This window comes from Osmerus eperlanus, chromosome 28, assembly GCF_963692335.1.
Source record: "Osmerus eperlanus chromosome 28, fOsmEpe2.1, whole genome shotgun sequence".
NCBI lineage: Eukaryota > Metazoa > Chordata > Actinopteri > Osmeriformes > Osmeridae > Osmerus > Osmerus eperlanus.
Genome location: NC_085045.1, coordinates 2,772,658 through 2,791,997, shown reverse-complemented (window position 1 = coordinate 2,791,997; position 19,340 = coordinate 2,772,658). Strand labels below are relative to the sequence as shown.

Genomic DNA, 19,340 nt, shown 5'->3' with positions numbered 1-19,340 from the left:
TCAGAGCTGTGTGACTCAGCAGTCCGGAACAGGCTGCTAACTCTCCACTGCATTGTGAGTTCCCTCTGCTGTAAGGGGACACAGGATGTAAGAGACTATTCTAAGTGTTCTAACAGGAAGTCAGAGACCATTGTAAGGGTTCCAACGGGAAGTGTTGTGTGGAGTTCCTATGCCTTCATTTAACATGTATTTAGCTTTGAACAGGGAAGGAACGAAAGATGGAGAAAGAGAGGGGGGGAGAGAGAGAAAGAGAAGGAGAAGAAGAGAGAGAGAGACAGGAAGAGGAGAGAGAGAAAACTGAGAGAGAGAGAGAAAGAGAGAGAGAGAAAGATGAGAGAGAGAAAGAGAGAGAGATGGTGAGGTCCAAGGCTAGAATGAGTTGTTTACTTCTATTCTTTCTGCAGGTGACAGACAGCAGACTCCCCTCCCCTTCCTGGACAAGAACTCCAATCAGGATGCCTGCCCTGCCTCGAGCCAGGAGGTCGACGCCCTCAACAACCTCAACAGCCCCGCCCCTTGTCAGAACAGATTTGGACGGGACAGAACCTCAACCTGACCCTGAGCTCCAGAGTTAATCCCATGGAGGGGCTCTCGCTGCCCTCCCCCCCCCAGCCGCAAGCGCCTCGCCCCCCCTCGCTGTCTGTCCTTTCGTCCCTGACCAGACCGGACCCTTCGGAGGTGGACGGACCAGGCCCCCGTGACCCCTGACTCCAGCCCTGACCCCAAGCCGAACCACGACCTCGCCATCGACCCTGACCTCCTCAACGGAAACCTGACCTCCGAGTCCTCGACGTCCAGCGCCGAGACTCCGTCTCACCCCGAGGGACCTGACGATTCGGAGAACCAATTGCCTCAGAGGAGCGGCGGAAGCAGCATCATCACGTGAGTACTGAGCACAGAGATCCAGTCACACACACACACACACACACACACACTGAGAAACATTTGAATACTGGTTTTGCATTGAGGCGGAACTGTGATTGCTCTGAGAGCATCCTGTCAAACCCTTGTTTCTACTCACACACTAACCCCCCCCCCCCTCCCCCCTCCCTCTCCCTCGGTCTGCACCTGCTCACCTCAGCTCGCACTCCACACACAGTGTGACCTTGTCTCTTCCTCCTCCCTCAATCAACCCTGTCCTGCTGTGTCCCCCTCCTCCTCCCTCCTCTCCCTCCTCTTCCTCCTCTTCCTCTCCCCCGTGTGCCTTCAGGACTGCTGAGCAAGTCCGTTTCCTCTGTGTGCTGTTGTAAGTACAGTAGAGCTATACGTGTGTGTGTGTGTGTGTGTGTGTGTGTGTGTGTGCAAGCGCCTGTGTGTTTCCTCCCTGGCTGGTGTCCCCTCCCCACATCAGTTCCATGTGTCTCAGCAAGGTTTGACAGTCAGTTCCAAAACCTGTTACATCATCCTCAACCTGACCCCAATATCCCTCCTTCTGACCTCATCAGGGAGGAAAGGAAGAAAAAGCTGAAAGGAGAGAGAGAAAAGATCTTTTCACTTCATGTCGTTTTTTAATTTGCCACACAAACACCCACTTTCACATGAATCCCATTTCTCTGTCTTCCCTGCCCAGTATTCTCAGCGGGCATACAGTCCAGTCTCCTACATAACACAAACATCATAACATTATCCCAGAGAACTCAAGCCCCATCCTTCTCTGCCTCCAGTGTCTGTGTTTATCCCGCCCACTTCCAGCACGCAACTGCATGACAAAGGGACAAGGATAATTAGCCAACAGGTAACACCTGTGCCAGTTAGACCCAAACCTGGCTTTGTACCAGAAGCCCCTCCCACCTTCTCTCCCCTGCAGCTGAGCCCTCAGCATACCCCACCAGCACGCATTCATACAAGCTCATTCTCAATCAGCCTCTTTTTATAGGATTGTGTAACGGCAGCAATGTGTTTCATTGATCTCCTTTCTGCTGTAACTCTGCCATTTGTCCGAGTCTCCGAGCTCACAGCCGCACTCGGCAACACAATGAGGTGCGACCAGTCGCTTTCCCTCCTGTCGCATTTACACACTCTTTCACTCAGTCTGCACTGGGCTGTTCTGCTCCCTATGGAATACTGCCAAGACGCGCGCACACACACACTCACACACGACTGATCAGCTATGAGCTGGTTGTTGTTGCTGTCGTGGTTGTTGACCTTCCTCTTCCTCGTCAACAGGAACTCCTGTAAAGTGAACAGGAACCCGGCTGTGAAGCAGGACGTCAGTGGAAAGGTAAGAGATCACACTGTTTTTTTAGTGCAGCAGAGAATTTTTCTTTGACTCGGAGACCCACTGAAGACTGTTTTCGGTGTGTGTGTGTGTGTAGGAGGGGGATCATCGTGAGGGCCACGCCACAGATGAAGAGAAGCTGGCAAGCAGTGTTGGTGTCAGAGCAGACAAAGACCAGAGCAGTAAGACTATTTACTCTCTGTACTTTCTGTGTCTTCTCAGAGTACTTTCTGGGTACTTTCGAAATACTCTCTAGGCACTGTCTGTGTACCTTCTCCATACTGTGTACTTTATACATACTTGATCCATGTATTTACTCTATATGCTTCACATACACTCTCTAGGTAATTTCAAAATACTCTGGGTACGCCACACTTTCTCCATCCAGTAATTACTCTCTCTGTCCTCTCTATGCAGTATATGGGCTTATTGAGTTGAATTCACGTGCAGTTCAAATGCAGCCTGGTACCCAGGGAGAGTCTGTCCCCAGAGAGGGACAGTGTGTGTGGCTCAGATACAGTAGCTAATTGTTCAACTGTACTTTTCCCTGAGGCTAATCAATCAGCCATCCTCCATCAATGCCAAACTGGGGAAAAAAAGGTCATCTTTGTTTTTTGCACACGCCTGCACGAACACAAACACAGCGATCAATGATCCACTACTCCGCCCAGAGTCGGGGCTTGGTGTGAGTAACTGTGGTGAGGCAGACACAGGGAAGGGGAGGGGAGGCAGCTGGGTTGTGTGCTGGCAGGACTCAGATCAGGACCAGGGCTGTGGGGAGCCCCTGCTGTGTTGGTGTGGCTGTCTGAGCAGGGTATATTGATGAGAGCAGACAGACATTACTACTGCAGATCTATGATGCCGTTGGGCAGCAGGAGAAACAGCTGTAGCTCCACTCCTCATTTGACCTCTCCCTCTAGACCTCAGAGCTGGGGTTGGGGAGAGGGTTCACGTTGGGGTTAGGAATAGCATCACGACATGTGTAGATTATATACACACACTGCCCCCTGGTGGCCATTTGTCTCATCAGACGTAAACTTGGAGAACTAACTGTTCAGTAATAATAATGTTCAGTAATAATAATGTCATGTATTAATTTAGCTATCCAAAGCAATGACCGGGGGTAATTTGAACCTTTGACCTCTTGTAGTCAATTGCTCTATCCCTGAGCTATACCTATGCCTTGAAGCTGCAAGTGGAACACTCATGTCATCTAGGAATTTAGATATATTTACAGTAACAATATAATAAAATAGAATATTTTGTGTTTTACTGTCAATCTCTCTTACAGATCCAGAGAGTTGTGTGTCACCCAAAGCAGAAGAGGCAGAATGTTGTTCCATGGTGAGTATGCAATCTCTCACCTCACCTCTTGGTGGCGATAAATAACCTCTCCAATGCCCTTTTTGACAGATGTAGTTTGCTTGTCCGTGCCACAGATAAGTGGTCAGTGTGTGAGGTGTAATATGCCAGTGGGGCATTTCTTTAGGTGACAAAGGGATTAGGGTTATAATCCAGGAGATTAGATCATGACTAGCAATGCTTGTAATCCCAGGAAGGGCAAGAGGGGATGACTGGGGGAGGGGGCATAGGAGGGATATTAACAGCATGAGCAAAGAGAGACAGAGATTAATAGAGGGGGAGCACAATTTGAAGACCCTAAGCATCACTCCCTCGAAGCTCAATGTTGGATTGCGTTCGAGTGATGTACTAATGTGATGTATTGTTTCCTCTGCTGTTCTCTCACTCACCCCACCCTGATAAGTATGAGGAACCCTGCAAACTGAAGAATGCCAGTCTGTCAGGAAGTGACACGCCAAAGACAGGAAGTCAGGTCTTAGACTCCATCTGCATCAGCGAGGCTGAGAAAACAGCCGTTCTCACCCTCATCAGAGAGGAGGTACTGAAACACACACGCACACACACACACACACACACACAAAGAGCTCTGTTCATCACAGACGTCTCTTCTCAGATCATCACCAAGGAGGTCGAGGCCAGCGACTGGAGGAGGAAGCATGAGGAGAGCAGGCAGGAAGTCCATGAGATGAGGTACCTGGGAATGTTCTAGAACAACGTTGTGTTCTCCAAAACACACGTGGTCGGTGTTTCAGACCGCTAGATTTGTATAAACGAATACAATGAACGATGTGTGTGTTGAGCTGGACGGTCTGAGCTAATCTCTGGACGTCCTCCTCTTTCTACAGGAAGATAGTGGCAGAGTATGAGAAGACCATCGCTCAGATGATCGGTGAGTGCTGATGTTTCTCACAGTGGGTAGGTTTCCCCCTTGGCTTTTTCAGACATCCTACAGATGATAACTCTAACTCTCTCTCTCTGTCATTTTGTCTTTCTCTCCATCTCCCTCACTCCCTTTCTCACTCTTCCACACTACCTCTCTCTCTCTTTCTCTCTCTGTCTCTTTGTCTCTCTCTCCCTCTCTCTTTCTCTCTCTCTCTGTCTCTCTTTGTCTCTCCCTCTCTTTCAGAGGACGAGCAGCGTAACAGCATGAGCCACCAGAAATCCCTTCAGAGTGTGATCATGGAGAAGGACTCGGCGCTGGGGGACCTGAACTCTGTAGAGCGCTCTCTGTCCGACATGTTCCGTCGCTACGAGAACATGAAGAGCACCCTGGAGGGGTTCAAGAAGGTGTGCGGGGCCAGGGCTCAAAGGGCATCAGTGGTCACAGTGAGAGCGTACAGAAAAAAGCGTTGCATTTTGTTGTGTTTTTGTTGCGCTGGATGCTGAGTCTTGTGGGCCGTCTAATTACAGAATGAGGAAGTGTTGAAGAAGTGTGCGCAGGAATACTTGGCCAGGGTCAAGCAGGAGGAGCAGAGATACCAGACCCTCAAACTCCATGCCGAGGAGAAACTAGACAAGTAAGACCAGTAGGAACCACACATTTACATTTACATTACATTTAGTCATTTAGCAGACGCTCTTATCCAGAGCGACTTACAGTAAGTACAGGGACATTCTCCCCGAAGCAAGTAGGGTGAAGTGCCTTGCCCAAGGACACAACGTCATTTGGCACGGCTGGGAATCGAACTGGCAACCTTCAGATTACTAGCCCGACTCCCTCACCGCTCAGCCACCTGACTTCCACACACAAAAACTCTCTTCTCTCTGAAACGCTCTAAACCACTCCACGGTGGAACGGTTGATGGAAACTCTCACGCTGGCCCTTTCCCTGCGCCTCTTCCTTCCTGTCTGTCAGGGCCAATGAGGAGATAGCCCAGGTGCGTGGGAAGGCGAGCTCAGAGAGCGTGGCTCTGACGGCCAGTCTGAGGAAGGAGCAGATGAAGGTGGACTCCCTGGAGAGAGCCTTGCAGCAGAAGGTCAGACACCAACACCGACATCACAGCCTGACTACACACAGCATGCTACATACACCGCTAACTAACGAAACGTACGACGTATTAGTCTAAATGCTAACTCTAACACTCAATCTTGTATGAAATGTGCTGTATAAATAAAGTCTTATTATATGCTAAGTGTAATGTTACTGCACTCTACACAACATGCTAATCCCGACACTACAGTACATGCTAACTCAAAGGCCTCAACCTGTGTGCCGGAGAGGGATCTCCTAACTGTCCCCCACTGTCATCCTGTCATCGCTCCACAGAATCAGGAGATCGAGGAGCTCACTAAGATCTGTGACGAGCTCATCGCCAAGATGGGAACATCCGACTGAGGGATTCCATGAATTTCCCAATCAACCAATCCGAACCCTTTTAGCCTTGCCAACAGCCTATAGCGTTCCGCTCTGCATGCATCCAGCCAATGAGCAGCTCTGCAACCCTGCTGTGAGCCCACCCTCAGGATGTTGCTGCTTAACTGGTACATCCTATGAACACATCCTATAGAGTGCACCTTGTCCACATGCACCAGATATTGCACTAAATATTTAATTTAAAACAAGGTCTATGTTACATGTGGATCCTCCTCCTTCACTTCAGGAACGTATTGCAGCTTCGCACACAAAAAAAAATGTCTTGGTAAAATACTGTATATCTTCAGTGTAAATAAAGTTGTTATATTCACAACCCCTGCAAATGTCTCCTCCCATAGTATAAACACAATACTAGTAACCCCCTTGACTGTAGCTGTCATGGCTTTGCATACAAGTGCTTAAATAAATGTAACTGACAATGATTTTATCTGTACAAAAACCTTCTCCACACCTGCCATAATATCACAGTAATTTACTGCACTGGGATGTATGGATGAATTGGGGTCAGATTGGTGGGGTGGGCGTGGCATGGGCAAGGTCAGGGTGCTTTGTCGCTGAGAGGAGGGAGGAGGTTCTCAAGGAAATACTGTGGATAGCTTTTACTAACCTGCGAGGCCTTGTGCTGTTGTTATAAACTGTGTTCCGTCCTCCCCTGATACTGGTTTACTGTGAAACCAGAATTGCTTCTGTACGCGTTTTGGGATTTGCACATGACATTTAAACTTTGCCGGTTGTAGACATCATTCACCAATGTAGTGAAATATAATCACCAACTGGAGGTTAAGACAAAAACAATTTTTTGCGTGAATGTGTTCGAAGAAATGTTATTTGGAAGAACGTTTTCGCTCTCTGGATCTTTAAACAGGCAGTTCCTTTTACCATTTGAAACATACCTTTTAGTTATTGTTTAAGACAAGCTGGTCTGTGATAATCCACCTTGTTACATGCCAACTGTAAAGTTCAGCTAGGTGAACTAATGCCATGCCTGTTCATCCTTCCAGACAATGTCACGTACCATCCTATTAGCTCCAGCAACAATGATCATGTTTATATTAGAAAATGTATAGTTTATCATTCTGTGACCTTTTCTACAAAGATGATTTGTATCTGTACTGCAAATTCAGAACAAGCACATACTACAGATCTTTTGACATTGTGTTTTGTTTATTAACATTTGCAGAGTGTGTACCTTTTGCCTGAATAAATATGAATAGTCGCGAGCGTCGCTGTGTTTGTGTTCGGTGTCTGTGTTTGCTCACTGCCAACAGGACGGCGCCGTTTGACTGAGAACGACAAACTCGACACCCCAAGGGGAGACAGACCTGTTGGTGTCAATGAGTCTGTCAGCTTTATCCCACTAGCCACGCAAACACACACACACACACACTCACACACACACACACACACACACATACACACAAACACACACACACACACTCGCTAAGCTGGAGACGTGTGTCGTAAGTGTGTGACCTTGAGGTTGGGGGTGGAGGCAGAGACGTCCTGTGTTGTCCGACTAGGACAGCAGGACGCAGGTGACCCATGGATGCTACCACGAGGATGTGGTCGTTCCGAAGTGAAACAGGCACCCCCCCCCACCCTGCCCCCCAGTCCATTGTCCCCCTCCCTGATGAAGATCTGACCCGTTCTCCATCGTCCTCCAAGGCTCCATGTGGAGCCCAGCACCTCTGAGGGTATCCCTGACCCTGGCTCTGGCCATGGCCCTGTTAAAGCTTGCAGCAGGTTAAGTCCATTAGCAAAGTGTGCTGGCTGTGCAGCAATGATTGGGATTAGAACTAAGACCTTAATACTTCAGTTGTTCTCCTGGCTGAGCCTCTCCTCCTCCACCACCTCCTCCTCCTCCACCCCTCCTCTCCCTTCTCCCCTCCGTCTCGTCGACCCCGTGGGCTCCCACTCCTCTGCCGTCCCTCCAAGCCTCCAGTGATTCTCACCGCCATGAAGACTGTCCTGGCTCTTCTGCTGCTGGTGACCCTGGCCTGCCACAGTAAGTCTAACCTCGGCTGCACAGCTTGGGTTTGGGCTTGATGACTGTGGGGTTTTTTTTAACAGAGGCTCTATCATTTGGATGGGAGTTGGCGGTTCGAGGGTGAGGTGTTTCGGGAAGGGGTCCGGGTGGGAGAACTTCCAGTCCGGGGGTGCAGCTGGGTTTGTTTTGGGGGGTCCGTGTGTCTTAGTGCTGGGTCAGGAGGGCCCAGGCTGGTGGCTTGGGCTGTGGAAGGTTTGGTCCTTTCCAGAAACAGCAGGATGCAAGATGATTACAGCTCTTCGTCTTTCATAAATGAAAAATGCTGAGTGCTTAGATTGAATTCAGAGGACCACATGTTGTGTATTTGCCGGTAACGGCCTGGCTTTCATTCTCTAATTTGTTTTTTAGACCTGCGTATGTTGATATTAGTCCCAGAGACTCCCTATCCTCTCCACCTCTTCCCCTTCTATTCCACTCTTTCCTCTCCTCCTCTCCCTTCATTTCTCTTCTTACTATAGAGCACTTGAAATCATAAAGGAGTAAATGTAAAAGTCAATGGGATCTTTGTTTCCAGGGGAAACGTGTTGTAGTAAGAAAAAAGAAAGTGTTGCTGTGTATCACAGAGCAGAGAACTAACTAACAGGCCGAGACAGTTTGGTTGTGAAACAGAGGTCCTTCAGGTTGAACCTACTGAAGACATCTTAATGCCTGCTACTTCAAACCCAAACCGGGGTGGGTGGGTGTAAGTGTGCGTATGTGTGTGAGTGTGGGTGTGTGGGGTATGTGAGTGTGTGTGTGTGGGGGGGGGGAGGTGTGTGTGTGTGTGTGTGTGCATGTGTTGTAGAAGAAGAACATTCTGCTTAGTCTCGTCTCAGGTGCTCTCTCTTGTTCCGTCTGCCAAGGCCACGCCCTCAAGTGTCACACGTGCGTTGCGTCCAATGACGATGACTGCAACAAACAAGGCTCCACCTCCTGCCCCCAGTATGCTGATGCCTGCTCCACCATCACAGGGCCCAGTGAGTATACACACACACACAAACATGTAGCTTCTAGGCTAATAATGAGTTAATCAACTAGGTTATGTAGTATACCAGCAGTTCGACTGTTATTTGATTTAATCAGAGGTTTTTCTATTTCACTGCGTGGCAACAGCATGTAGTATTCTCTGCAGACCCTAGAGGTCAGGCTACAGCCTAGGAACAGTGGTTCCTCATGGCAGTTCACTGAAAAGACTAAAATACTTTGAAGTTTTCACAACAAACATGACAAATTGATGTTTCTTAATACTCATTTTTAAGCAGTTTCACTCGTTTCTCTGTGACCAATTAAGAACCTGTGTGTGTGTGTTTGTGTGTGTGTGTGTGCGTGTGTGCGTATGTTTGTGATGGCTCGGGCTTAGCCCTCCTCCTCTCATCTTCTGGGTAACTGGATGAACTCCAAGAAGCTTCTAGCGACCACAGGCCTCTCTGAGAGAAACAGAGAGAGCAAAACCCCAAAAGTTTATGTTCAAAGTCCCACAAAGCCTCTGGAGAAAGAACCGATCCCTGGAGATGAGCCGCGTCTCTAACCCCCTCCCTCCTCTTCCTCTCGCGTTTCAGACACGGTGATGAAGTCATGTTCCTACAAGGCGTTCTGCGAGAAGGGCCACAACGCCAACTCCGGATCCAAGATGGAGTGCTGTTTCAGCGAGGACTGCAACGGGCCCCACAAGAGCCACAGCCATGGGGAGCACCACAACGCCGCTGGTGCCCTGGGCTCCAGCCCCGCCCTGCTCCTGGGGGCTCTCGTGCTGCGTCTGGCCCTCAACAGGGTGTAGCCCCTCCCCTACACCACCGTGTCTGTCTGCCCTCCTCTCTGCTCCCTTCTTATGCGTCATTAAGTCATTGTTTCACTTCTCCACCCAACTATTCTTCCTGTGTCTTTATCCGTCTGTCCATCCATCCATCAATGTATCCATCCATCCTTTCATCCATCTATCCCTCCGTTCATTAATTTATACAGTCCTTCCGTCCAGTGTGTCTAAACTTGTGAGAGAGGGTTTGGCGAACGACCCTTCGTGACGTGGTGAAGTGAGGAATACGTTTTTTAGGTACATGTCCATTTGGTTGGGGTACGGGGGTTCAAGGGGGATTCGAGTAAAAAAGCCTTGTGAAAGCAGGGGGTCAACATGTCAACATGTGAGTGAGTAGGGGTGGGGGGAGGGGGGGGGGCGATAGGGGTGGAAGGAAAAAACTGTCTGGGAGAATACATATTTCTTTCCTCATTAATGCAGTCATTCGTGATTTGTACGGGGGGTTCTGTGTAAAGGTTATCCTGGTCGGTCTATGGCTGGTGTGCACCATCCTGTCTGAGCCTTCTCTGGGTCCCTGGCAGGGCTCCAGTCACTGCCAGACCACTGATCTCCACAGCCCCTCCCCCTGGCTGACTGCTAGCTGACATGTACGCACCACCGTGTTTGATGTTATCAGAGTGAGGCTGCTGTGGTCTCAGTAGACTTCAGGGTGCATGAGGCTGGGTTAGTGCTGAGCTTGCTCTAGTTGGAGAATCCATCCCTTAGCAACAGAAGAATGCTCGCCAGCTAGATCTGACTGGTTAAGAGACTCCAAACATCCCAGAGAGAAAGTATTACTTGCTAACCTTTTAGCATGTCACGTGCTATCATGCAGATGTTTTTGCATGTATGCTTATGTTTGAATAAATTAGCAATTGCACCCTTAATTTTGACCCTGTGATTATTTTCTCCTGTCCGTCTCTGTGTGTGTGTGTGTGTGTGTGTGTGTGTGTGTGTGTGTGTGTGTGTGTGTGTGTGTGTGTGTGTGTGTGTGTGTGTGTGTGTGTGTGTGTGTGTGTGTGTGTGTGTGTGTGCGTGCGTGCGTGTGTGTGTGTGTGTGCGTGTGTGTGTGACTAGTCTGCAGGGGTGGTGGGATGTTGAAAAACGCTCACTTCCTGCACCCTCTCTGTGTCCTTTGCCTTAATTGCCAACCACATGAGGTGAGCTCCCCTCAATAGTTTTCCGCTGCTTGCAGGTGGTTAACCAGTCTAGAACCTTGAGGCATGAGACACACACAAACAGTCTCTATGTATATCTCTCTCACACACACTAGACACACTAGGAGTGATCTAATTTGAACGTCCTGTTTGCCCCGGCCTATAAGACCTGGCCCATGTAGATCTACTTTATGTTTGTTGATCACACAGTCAGGTCTTGTCTCTGGGGTGGCCTGGCTGTGTGCTCAGATTAATCTACTGTTTGTGTGAATGATTACACGGTCTCGACTTAAGTGAAGATATCAGACAGGTTTGGTGAGATCTGTCTCCCGCTCTGTCTTACGAAACACAGAAGGGCTCAGATGCATTACTACACAAAGACGGGCCCTTCCGTCTCACACTACAAAACCGTGAAGGGAGATTCATCGGCAATCGCCATCCTGTTTCACTTCGTGCACTTATTGAATGGATGCGCCAAGTGCCTAGAATGTAAATGTCAGAAATGGAACATGAGCGTTCAGTCCTCATTGACCTAGTTCTCATGATACTGTGCCAAATAGATGATGTAAAGAAGTTGAGAACATTTCAAGTCTTTATATTGCATTAGGCTGTTATCTAAAACAATTGGCTACTGGGCTTCCTCTGTATACTGATAAGAAAATTTCAGACAGACAGTTTTTTTATTCACTAGGGACTGACATAATGAAGAGAGGAGTGCGTTAGCTGCCCTCGGTTCTTCTTGGTTGACAGATAAAAAAAAGAGAGCAAAGCGGATCACATCCGGGGTTGGTTTATTCTAATCGCGAGCCCTTCTACCCGGAAAAAACTTAGACAACTTTCCGTGGCTCGATCAGGCACAGTACATGTCAGAAACATGTCAGCGCCCGGAACGTGAACAATTCGTAAATGTTTGTACGAAAACGTTATTTTTATCATGTGCCCGAGACGCGTCCTATAGAATTAGTATTTTCTATTTTCTAAACCGAAGTGTTTCGGTTTATTGGGTTGCGGCTTACACGGCAACCAACAGAATTTCAGAAGCGGGTAAGTTTATGCTTGTGCGTGTGCGTGGGTGTGCGTGTGTTTGTTTGTTAACGGAGTATGGGAAGGCATGCACCTTCCTCTGTAAGGGTTGTGTGCAGCTGGTGGTGTTTCAGGTCATCAGTCTGAATCATGCATCTCCAGCAGGGTTATGGGGGCGCAAGATGGGGTTCATTAAAAATGAGAAAGCTGGAATCCCACCCAAATATGGTCCATTTGGCTCGTGATGTAGTCTCGGGAGAATGGCAAGATTTAGTAGCAGTGTAACATTGTTTCAGCAAAAAAATTATCTATGGATATAAATTAAGTTAGACTTTTCTGGATCATACGGATCCAAGCCTTGAGTGTGGTTGTCAGACGTCCCATGCAATGCCTGCTAGAAATTGAGACCAAGGCTAATACATGTCTGTCAGTGAGACCAACATGACATTTAACTGTCAGACATAATCGCCGCTGCTGCGGTTAATTCAAACTGATTAGCCGATAACCACAACAGGGTTGTATAGTGTCTCTGTGTTCTGTTTATAGAGTTATCCAAAGTTTAGGGTTGATTAAAAAGACTATCTCTCTAACGAGAGATTTTAATGGGGACTATGTCATAGGATTGACAGCACAAAACACACTATTTATAGTTTGTGTATAAAGTAAACTGGCCTCCGTTATCATGGCTTTATCTCTGCTTGATCAAGCTGTACATTCACTGTTTCGCTTCATCAGAAGCACCACATGAACAAATCCATCAGCAATCTCTCTACTGATCTTCTGTTCAAGATCAAATCTTGTATTTCTAAGTAAATCTAAGTATTTTTCAACTCTCCTCTTCCCTCCCTTCCCCCCTTTCCTCCCTCCTTCCCTCTTCTGGCCAGCTGAAATGTGCGTGTCTGCAGATCTGCAGTGCAGTCTGTAATTTCTGGCTGTGGTAGAGTGCTCAGCTCAGACTGGGTCTGCAGGGTTAGCCTTGGTGCCTCAATAACGTCACATGAAAAACTGCTGAGTGTGTGTGTGTGTATGTGCGCGCGCGTGTTCAATAGATGTACCTCCCATCTCCCAGATGTTGCCCTAACTTGTTTGTCTTCAAACCACCCCATTTTCTCTCTCTGTCTCTCTCCTCTCTCTCTCTCTCTCTCCCTCCCTCTCTCCTGTCAGTGATATGAAGTAGTGTTCCAGGGCAGGATGCCGTACCTGGACAGACTGAGCAGGGTGTGTGGCTTCCTGGACATCGAGGAGCAGGAGAACAGCGGTCGATTCCAGAGGAGGTACTTCATCCTGGACACGCAGGGAAATACACTGCGCTGGTACATGGACAACCCTCAGGTAACACTTTCTCATTCTTTTTCTCCCACCCCCTCCCCCCCACCCCCACACACACACATGGACAACCCTCAGGTAACTCTCTCTCACACACACAACCCTCAGGTAACACTCTCTCTCACACACACACGCATAGTATTAACAGGGGAAGTGATATTGACCGTGATGCGTAATCTTGATCTTGAGTCCAATGTCATGCGTGTGTGTGTGTGTGTACGTGCGTATGTGTGCAGAACCTCCCTAGTGGAGCTAGTGCTGTGGGAAGCCTACGACTGACCTATATCTCCAAGGTAAACTCACCTCACCTTTTCTGACTATGGACTTTGGGTTTTCAGGGAATTATAACTAACCAACCCTATCTCATCTTCCTTCCTTCCTGTCCTCTCCTCTTCCTCTCCTCTCCCACACCCTCCTCTCTGCTCTTCTCCTCCCTCTCTCCCCTCCCTCTCTTCCCCCACGGTCAGGTGAGTGAGGCCACACTGAAACAGAAGCCCAAGACTGAGTTCTGTTTTGGTGAGTCAGTCTTTCTACAGAAAGTAGTCAGACTAGTTTCCAAATCAGACTTCACACAGTGTCCCTGGTTTTTGAGATAATGGAGCTACACACAGACAGAGATCCCTGCCTTTCTAGTCACATGTCCTGGGTGTGTGTCAGTCGTGTCCTAACCCAAGCCTCCTCCCTCAGTGATCAACTCAGTGTCTCGTCGGTACTACCTTCAAGCCAACGACCCGACAGACATGAAAGACTGGGTGGCAGCTCTCAACAAGGCCACCAAGATCACAGTGAGTCACTACAGCACCAAACAGCTACACAAGACACTGTGCTAATGTAATACGGACCTTACACTAACCTTTAACCCTAACTCCTAGACTAGAGGAATCCTGGTTAGCTGTATGGCATTGGGATCTAAAGCAAATAACCCTAACCCTTTTGGACAAACTATCTGAAATGTGTCTGCGTCAGCTCTCAACAGTACAGACTCCTCTAAGCTCCCTGTCCATATCTTCTCCTTATCTCCTTTTAGGGCTCTGTGAATCATTAAGGACACACATACACATTACATCACACACAGGATATTACATCACAGAACAAAACAGAAGCACTCAGGCGGAAGTGCTCTGTGGTCACGATCAACAGTTAGGCCTGGGTGTGTGTACGTTACACACACACACACACACACACAGCCTTATCAGCAGCCTCCCCTTAACAATGAGATGTTGAAAATTGACAGCAGAGTTTCAATGAACTTCATTAGCCATGTGTGTGTGTGTGGTCATTCATTTAGCAGATGTGTCCGTGTGTGTTTGTGTTGCTGTCGAGGGCCTACAGCCTCACATGGGTGTGTTCTTTACCTGCAATGTCACAGGAAATCAGTCTTCTCGCTCACTTTTACTTCCTCTATCATTGCCTCTGCACTCCTTGGGGAAACCCTGTGCATCGGAGGCCCTGCTTGTCACAGGGATGCCTGACAGTGTGTCCAAGTCAAGTTGGTCAGAGAGAGAGGCATTTTGTGTAACAATTAGTGTGCAGTGTTTTTTGTTTTTGTTTTAGTCATGTAAAATGTGTGTGTGTGTGGTGTCTAGGTTCCCAAAGCTGGACCTGTCACCCAACCTAGTCGCGATGTTACCACGGTGACCAGTGATGGAGGGAAGCCACAGCAGGCCTACAGAGCAGAAATTATTGGAGGTGTTGTGGTTCACACCCCTATCTACCAGGTACTGGGCTCTGGGACCGCCACAGTGAGCAGGAGGCCTGGGGTGCTGGTGGTGAAGGTGTAGATGAGATGTGTTGTGTGTGTGTGTTGCAGAACAATGGGGAGGAGTCAGAGATCAGAGAGAGCAAGCCCACCAGGCCGGGGGTGCTACGATGTGGCTTCTGTGTCAAACAGGGAAACGTGGTTCGTTTCACACATACTCTCACACACACACACATGCATGTTTCACATGACCAAAAACTAAACATGTACCCTGTCTTCTTGTGGTGTTGAGATGTGTTTTGGTGACTTGTGTTTTAGAGGAAGAGCTGGAAAAGACGTTACTTCATCCTGGACCACAACACTGTCAGTTACTACAAGTGTGCTTCGGTGAGGTCACAATCTGTGTGTGTGTGTGTGTGTGTGTGTGTGTGTGTGTGTGTGTGTGTGTGTGTGTGTGTGTGTGTGTGTGTGTGTGTGTGTGTGTGTGTGTGTGTGTGTGTAATAACCAGTGCTGGTTCTGTCTCTATATAAGGACAAGGAGCCCCTGAGAGCTGTTCCTCTGAGGGACATCCAGAAGGTCCATGAATGTCTGGTCAAGTCTGGGTTTGTCCACAACTCTCTATTTCCTGCTTGCTCCTTCCTTCTTTACAACCTTAAATAATAGACACAATAGTAGACTATTTTATATATATATATATATATATGCATACTGGATAACTGTTGCTTAAGTGTGTGTGGATGTCTCAGGGACCTACTGACAAGAGACAACCTGTTTGAAATCATCACCAGCTCCAGAATCTTCTACGTCCTCATCACCAGCTCCAGAATCTTCTACGTCCAGGTAAGCTACCTGTTTCCTGCCAGTCATAATGGACCAGGTTCGGTGAAGCTGTTGGTGTGCAGTTGTGTGTGTGTGATGGAGGGTTGGTGGGTCTGTGTATGTGTGTGATGGAGGGATGGAGGGTTGGTGTGTGTGTGTGATGGTGGGTTGGTGTGTGTGTGTGTGTGTGTGATGGTGGGTTGGTGTGTGTGTGTGTGTGTGTGATGGTGGGTTGGTGTGTGTGTGTGTGTGATGGTGGGTTGGTGTGTGTGTGTGTGTGTGTGTCCCATCGGTTGGTCACCTTTGTTTCCTCAGTGCTCTGTTGCTGCTGTGTGGCTGGTTCTCTTTTTAGAGTCAACTGACTGTTTTTAATTTTAAAAACAAGCATAGCACAGCAAGCATAACAACAATAATATCCTAAAGATCCCTCTGGGAGAACAGCCGACTGGGGTCACTCAGTTTAGAGGGAGGGGGGGGGGGCACATGGGCCTGTGTGTGTGTGTGTGTGGGGGGGGGGGGGGGTTGGGGAGTTGGGGTATGTAGTTTAGTTGTACTTCTCAGCATGTTTGACTTGAGTTTCAAATGCTGAGTTTCAAGATGTGTGGGTGCCTGACGTATATGTGTGTGTGTGTGTGTGTGCAGACAGACTCTCCAGAGGACATGCATGGCTGGATCGGAGATATCCAGATGAAGATACAGGACTTTAGAGGCCCTCCAAAGGTAAGAGGCATTTCTCTATTTCCACGCACTCTAAAGTCTCTGCTTTCTCCCTGCCCTCTCTTTCGTCTCTCTCTCTCTCTCTCTTTCTCTTTCTCTCTCTCTATCTCTCTCTCTCTCTCTCTCTCTCTCTCTCTCTCTCTCTCTCTCTCTCTCTCTCTCTCTCTCTCTTTCTCTCCCTCTCTTCCTCTCTCGAATCTCACTCTCTCTTCTCTTTCTGCTCTCTCCGTTTTCTCACACTGTGTGTCTCTCTACCCTCTCTGTGCTCCCTTCCCTTCTTGTGTAACCTTTGTTGCAGGAAGCTCAGTGATGTTTCCTCTTTCTGGGACTGTTGTGTTGGTGTGGGGCTTCGTTGTGCAGGGCATTGAAATCCAAACACACAAACATGCCCCTGGAGACCGAGCCTGAGTTTCCCCTGGCAACCATGTCCTTCTTTCCTTGTGTCGTCTCCTCCTCTCATCAAAAAAAAATCAATAGTCATGAAAGTAAAACAGTACACCCATCCGTGAGAAGGTCTTGTTTGACACTCCTCTCCTCCTTCTCTTCCTCCTCTCTCAGGGATCTGGGTTCAAGCATGGCCCCTCACTGTGTCAAAGCGGTAACCGGGCCACCCGCTCACGTCCTCAAGGGGAGGACAGGAGACCCCCCCTGGTGAAGTCCTGCTCAGTAGCCCCAGGCTGGCAGCCCTGGACACCCCTACCCCAGCGAACGACCTCCACTCTGCCCACGATGGACCAAGAGCACACCTTCAGCTCCATGCCCTCTCGCTCCTCCACCTCCTCTTCCTCCTCCTCCTCCCTCTCCTCCTCCTCCACCTCCCTCTCCGCCCCGGCCCCGGCCCCTGGCCCCGGCGTGCCCCGCACGGTGGCGGCAGCCCTGGGTCAGAAGATGTCCCTGGGATCGGTGGGGGACCCGGCAGGCCCAGCGCCGTCTGGTGGTCGCAGGAGGCATCACTCCCAGCCGCAGCCTCCCAGCCGCAGCTTCCCCTACGTCCTGGACGAGGACGGGGTCCGCACCACCGACGTCTAGCGCCGGTCAAGTGCCCTCGCTTGAAGACTGTTATGTGATAGTGACTGATAGAGATGAGAGAGAGAGAGACTCCCTCCTTCCTCTGTTGTGGAACGGTGGTGTGTCTGCTGGTCTGGCCTGCTGCTGTGGCCCCCTGGTGGCAAGGTGGCGTCGAAAAGTGGGTTTCGGGCAGTGTTCCGGGACAGTCTATGAAGGGGAGGGGTGAGGGCAGAAAGAGGGTACCACTGGGAGGGGTAAACGGGGGGCCTGGAGTTATTTGAAGGCCCGGACTGTGAAGGGGTACGTTGTTTTTGTACGATTTCCTTTGAAAACTTGAATGTCCTCCTTGGTCGTTGTCCCAAGGTATAGTATGCCTTAATGATTGTCTAACAAACTAACACATTCTGTCTTAGCCTTAGTTATGTAACCTGGTCCGCCCATGCTCCAGAAAGCCTAGCCAATCATTTATTTGCTGCCAGGAATGTAATCTACTCACAATCGTCATGGTAACCTACAGTAACAGTTGATCAGCTAGCTGTTCGATTCATCCTAAACTTGCTCTCTCTGCTTTTTATTGTTTTGTTTTTATCAGAAAGAAGAACTTGTCTCTGGTGTAATATATAATGTATCTTTTCTGGTTTTCACATTTTGACCTGCTTTATTTCTTTGGCTTTGCTTGTCTGAGTTGCCACAGGAACTGTGAAACCCACCTTGGTGCTTTATATGGGTCCACTTGGTACCTTTGCCTTGTCAGACACCTGCTGGTGCTTTGATTGGTTAACTCGGTTAGTTGTTCAGAAGCTGTTCGCACGACAGGGTCCACTGTGCTCGTCAGTATTGCTTTTGGCCTAACCAAGTACCTAGCTGGCCTCCATCTTGTCTCTTCACGTTCAGAAACGCATTCGATCACCTCCGCGAAACCACTGCTTAGGCCGAACGCTGAAGCAATGCTAGCAGTTCAGTGGCAATCATGGTTGGGACCTCAACTGTGGCGTGAATTTGATCAGTTGAACGTGGTGAGATATTAAACAAATTCACTTATCTGACTGTAATATTGATCAATGTGTGTTTTATGCACAATAAATAATTACGGCTTTTTAATGAATGAATATTGATAAGCTACATTATTTCTTTCTTTGTTTTGGGTTATTCAAGTTCACCTGCAGGAACTTGACACTTCAAAGCCCAATTCCACTACGGGGTTCCTATGGGTTGAAACTGATTCAAATTAAAGTTTGTTTTTACATACTTTCTAGACCCTAAAGGAGCCTATACAGAAGTTTAGACCACTTCAAACACACACACGCACACACACTGACCCTTCCAGAGGCTGTGTTAAGTGAAGTATTTCACACCCCCGTCCCTCCGGAGCTAGTGACCCATCTCTAAGTCAGGCCGCTTCCCTGCTCCCCTCTCTCCTCCAGACCCGTCTCCCCAAGGCCTCGCTCAGACCACCAGAGCGGCGTCCGGACTGAAGGTCTCCTGCGGAGCTCTGCACAGCTGTGAAAGGCCCTGAGAGACCAGGAAATGTCAACTGTGTGGTGACATGAGCCTTGAGCACGCTCCAGTCAGAGGGCCCTCCAGCACCAGAGAGGTACCCAAGCATGAGAACCTTTTTGAAGCCTTAAAGACAACGGTCAGCCCGGCGCTGATTAAGAGAGGGTGAGGGGTTATGAAGGGGGGAGGCGAGGGAGGTGAGGGGGGCTTCACAAACCACCTGTGTCTGTGCACTTCCGTATTTTGTGTGTTTGTGTGTGTCTGCGCATATCGTAAGCCTGTGTCTGTGCCAACATTTAAAGGTCACCTGTCAGAAATGGC

At 48.8% G+C, this 19,340-nt stretch overlaps 3 protein-coding genes across 4 annotated transcripts; all 3 read left to right on the top strand.

The window, feature by feature from the left end:
• Positions 1–373: 373 nt before the first annotated feature.
• LOC134014890 (transforming acidic coiled-coil-containing protein 1-like) lies at positions 374–7,174 on the top strand (the record flags this gene model as incomplete). The annotated part of the gene is given in 14 exon segments (XM_062454068.1): positions 374–533; positions 536–684; positions 686–882; positions 1,211–1,246; positions 2,167–2,221; positions 2,316–2,400; positions 3,510–3,562; positions 3,984–4,118; positions 4,194–4,270; positions 4,426–4,469; positions 4,707–4,867; positions 4,991–5,097; positions 5,436–5,556; positions 5,847–7,174. Coding segments are annotated over 14 exon segments (1,449 nt in total), but the record flags the coding sequence as incomplete, so codon positions are not given.
• Positions 7,175–7,783: 609 nt separating this feature from the next.
• si:ch211-113d22.2 (lymphocyte antigen 6D) lies at positions 7,784–10,659 on the top strand. Of its 2 annotated transcripts, none has more exons than XM_062454872.1 (3): positions 7,784–7,959; positions 8,817–8,957; positions 9,540–10,659. In XM_062454872.1, the coding sequence occupies exons 1-3, from the start codon at positions 7,911–7,913 to the stop codon at positions 9,755–9,757; spliced, it is 408 nt and encodes a 135-aa protein (XP_062310856.1). In that variant the 5' UTR covers positions 7,784–7,910; the 3' UTR covers positions 9,758–10,659. The 2 variants fall into 2 exon arrangements, with proteins under 2 accessions (XP_062310856.1, XP_062310857.1); XM_062454873.1 differs by having other exon boundaries at positions 7,792–7,959; positions 8,844–8,957.
• Positions 10,660–11,622: 963 nt separating this feature from the next.
• Positions 11,623–18,627, top strand: plekha2 (pleckstrin homology domain containing A2). Its single transcript, XM_062454704.1, has 12 exons — positions 11,623–11,973; positions 13,117–13,284; positions 13,515–13,571; positions 13,746–13,794; positions 13,966–14,063; positions 14,865–14,996; positions 15,089–15,178; positions 15,296–15,364; positions 15,510–15,580; positions 15,725–15,786; positions 16,438–16,517; positions 17,073–18,627. Exons 2-12 carry the CDS (start codon positions 13,144–13,146, stop codon positions 17,541–17,543), a joined length of 1,320 nt encoding a protein of 439 aa, XP_062310688.1. The 5' UTR covers positions 11,623–11,973; positions 13,117–13,143; the 3' UTR covers positions 17,544–18,627.
• The last annotated feature ends 713 nt before the right edge of the window (positions 18,628–19,340 follow it).

Excerpts from the sequence above, each read along its gene's own strand:
- plekha2 (XM_062454704.1), top strand. The coding sequence starts at position 13,144 with ATGCCGTACCTGGACAGACTGAGCAGGGTGTGTGGCTTCCTGGACATC. Across the intron at positions 14,997-15,088 it reads TTCACACCCCTATCTACCAG|AACAATGGGGAGGAGTCAGA; the intron begins GTACTGGGCTCT and ends TGTGTGTTGCAG. Across the intron at positions 15,787-16,437 it reads CTCCAGAATCTTCTACGTCC|AGACAGACTCTCCAGAGGAC; the intron begins TCATCACCAGCT and ends GTGTGTGTGTGC.
- si:ch211-113d22.2 (XM_062454872.1), top strand. The coding sequence starts at position 7,911 with ATGAAGACTGTCCTGGCTCTTCTGCTGCTGGTGACCCTGGCCTGCCAC. Across the intron at positions 7,960-8,816 it reads GGTGACCCTGGCCTGCCACA|GTGCTCTCTCTTGTTCCGTC; the intron begins GTAAGTCTAACC and ends GTCTCGTCTCAG. Across the intron at positions 8,958-9,539 it reads CTCCACCATCACAGGGCCCA|ACACGGTGATGAAGTCATGT; the intron begins GTGAGTATACAC and ends CTCGCGTTTCAG.